The sequence below is a fragment of the Physeter macrocephalus genome, chromosome 6 (genome assembly GCF_002837175.3).
Source record: "Physeter macrocephalus isolate SW-GA chromosome 6, ASM283717v5, whole genome shotgun sequence".
In the NCBI taxonomy this organism is placed as follows: Eukaryota; Metazoa; Chordata; class Mammalia; order Artiodactyla; family Physeteridae; genus Physeter; species Physeter macrocephalus.
In genome coordinates, this window is record NC_041219.1 from 58,234,539 (window position 1) to 58,236,222 (window position 1,684).

Sequence of the window (1,684 nt, forward strand, 5' to 3'; positions counted from 1 at the left end):
CTACCCCCACTTCCAATTCTACAACTGACACCTTTAGGACCAGTAAAGAGTAGTCTGTCCTACATCTCCACCTAGAGGACAGCACAAGCTTGGGAGAGCAGCTCGGTCGACACTGGGACCCTTAGGAGGCAATCGCCTCTCACGCACGTGGGGGGCCGGCTGTCCCTTACACTAGAGCTTCCCAATCCTAGGGCGTGCGCAGCAGTGCACTGAGCCAAGGACACCAATCCTCCCAGCATGCTGCTCGGACGCTCTGCCTGGGACGGGGACAGGAGCCCGACTGCTGCTTCTTACTGAGATCTGAGAGTCCTGTGTGGTACTGATGCAAAAATTGAAGTTTACTATCAACTCTTCCACCTACAATTCTATAAGGTGGAAGGCAACAGGCTGAAGTCAAGCTCCTCGAGAGCACGGACAGTGCCCGTCACTTTGGACCTCCAGAGCCTACCACGTGCCGGTGCTCGGTAAGCATCCACTGCTTCTTAAAAAATGCCGAGATACTGAGCCAATTTGGCCAAAGTCAAACGGCCCACGATCTAGGTCTCCAGTACCTGGTTCTTTAGTTTTTCTAGCACTTTGCTTTAGAGTGGACTGGGAATGAGCCTTCTTCCCATCCACAAACACCAAAGACAGAAGATACCCAGTGCAGGGCGTGTTTGTAGATAGACTTCTCATAGATTTATTTCTGTGTCATGTTATATATAGATATACGTATATATACTCTTTTTATACAATCTATATCCCCTTCCCTTCCCCACAAAACTCACAGAAGGAAGTATAAATCCTTCCAGGATTGCCATCAGGCTTTCTAAGACAGCCAAGGCCAAGAAAGGACCATCTCGCAACAGCTCGAGAAACAGCTGCCCTGAGGCTCTGGGGTCATTGAAGCAGCAGCACTCCCAGGACCCAAGGGGAGGAGAGAGGAAAGGAAACAGCCGCAGAGTGACAGGATTCTAGGATGTGAGCGTCCAGTGACTCCTAGAATGGCTCCCAGAACTCTCAGGGTGGGAATAAAGGTGGGAGCCCTATGGCTCTTCAGATGCTGCCCAAACAGGCCGGTGGGCAGGAGGCGGGGCATGCAGGGCTGGGGCGGAGGAGCGGGCAGGGATCACGTGTGGGTTATGCTGGAGACACGGCAGCCCCACCCACTCAGTGACGTATAATAAACGGGACAGACGCTGGCTCCTACAGAAACAGGGGAGGGAGCGTGGCAGGGAGGAAGAGGGGACAATGGGACACACAAGAAAGTGACATGAAACAAAAGTACCAACAAAAACATGACTTGTACTTGCCTCCCCCCCTAGAGACGGTGTGATCTACGCCTGGGGGTGTGGGAGAGAAGAAGGGAGGTGACGGGTCATGAACTAGGTTATCAGCTGGCCAGGGGCACAGGAAGGCTCTCTGAGGACTCCTAAGGGGCAGGCGGGCAGCTAGGACCCCACATCCCGGAAGAAACGACAGTCCCTTCAGTTCGACTTGGACCAAATCTTGGCGCTCCCTCGGAGGCTGGCAAGGGGAAGAGAGAGAGAGAGGCTGCAGGGAACCCCCTCGGCGCCGCAAGCCCCCCGTTCCCGAGCCCCACGCAGGTGACTGAAGGGACGAGGAAGCAGCAGCAGGGCACCCCGGCCGCGGCGCGCCCGCCCCGCCCCCCCCCCCCCCCCCCCGCCCCCCCCGGCGCCCTTTC

The 1,684-nt window shown here is 56.1% G+C and overlaps 1 protein-coding gene across 6 annotated transcripts in view; it reads right to left on the reverse strand.

Annotated features, from left to right (window-relative positions):
• Positions 1 to 654: 654 nt before the first annotated feature.
• COPS7A (COP9 signalosome subunit 7A) overlaps positions 655 to 1,684 on the reverse strand; it is a 6,416-nt gene continuing 5,386 nt past the window's right edge. For all 6 annotated transcript variants that reach the window (XM_007108284.2, XM_007108283.4, XM_028490955.2 and 3 more), the window contains one exon: positions 655 to 1,506. In XM_007108284.2, the coding sequence (XP_007108346.2) occupies positions 1,467 to 1,506 (40 nt within the window). In that variant the 3' untranslated portion in view covers positions 655 to 1,466. The remainder of the gene's footprint in view (positions 1,507 to 1,684) is intronic.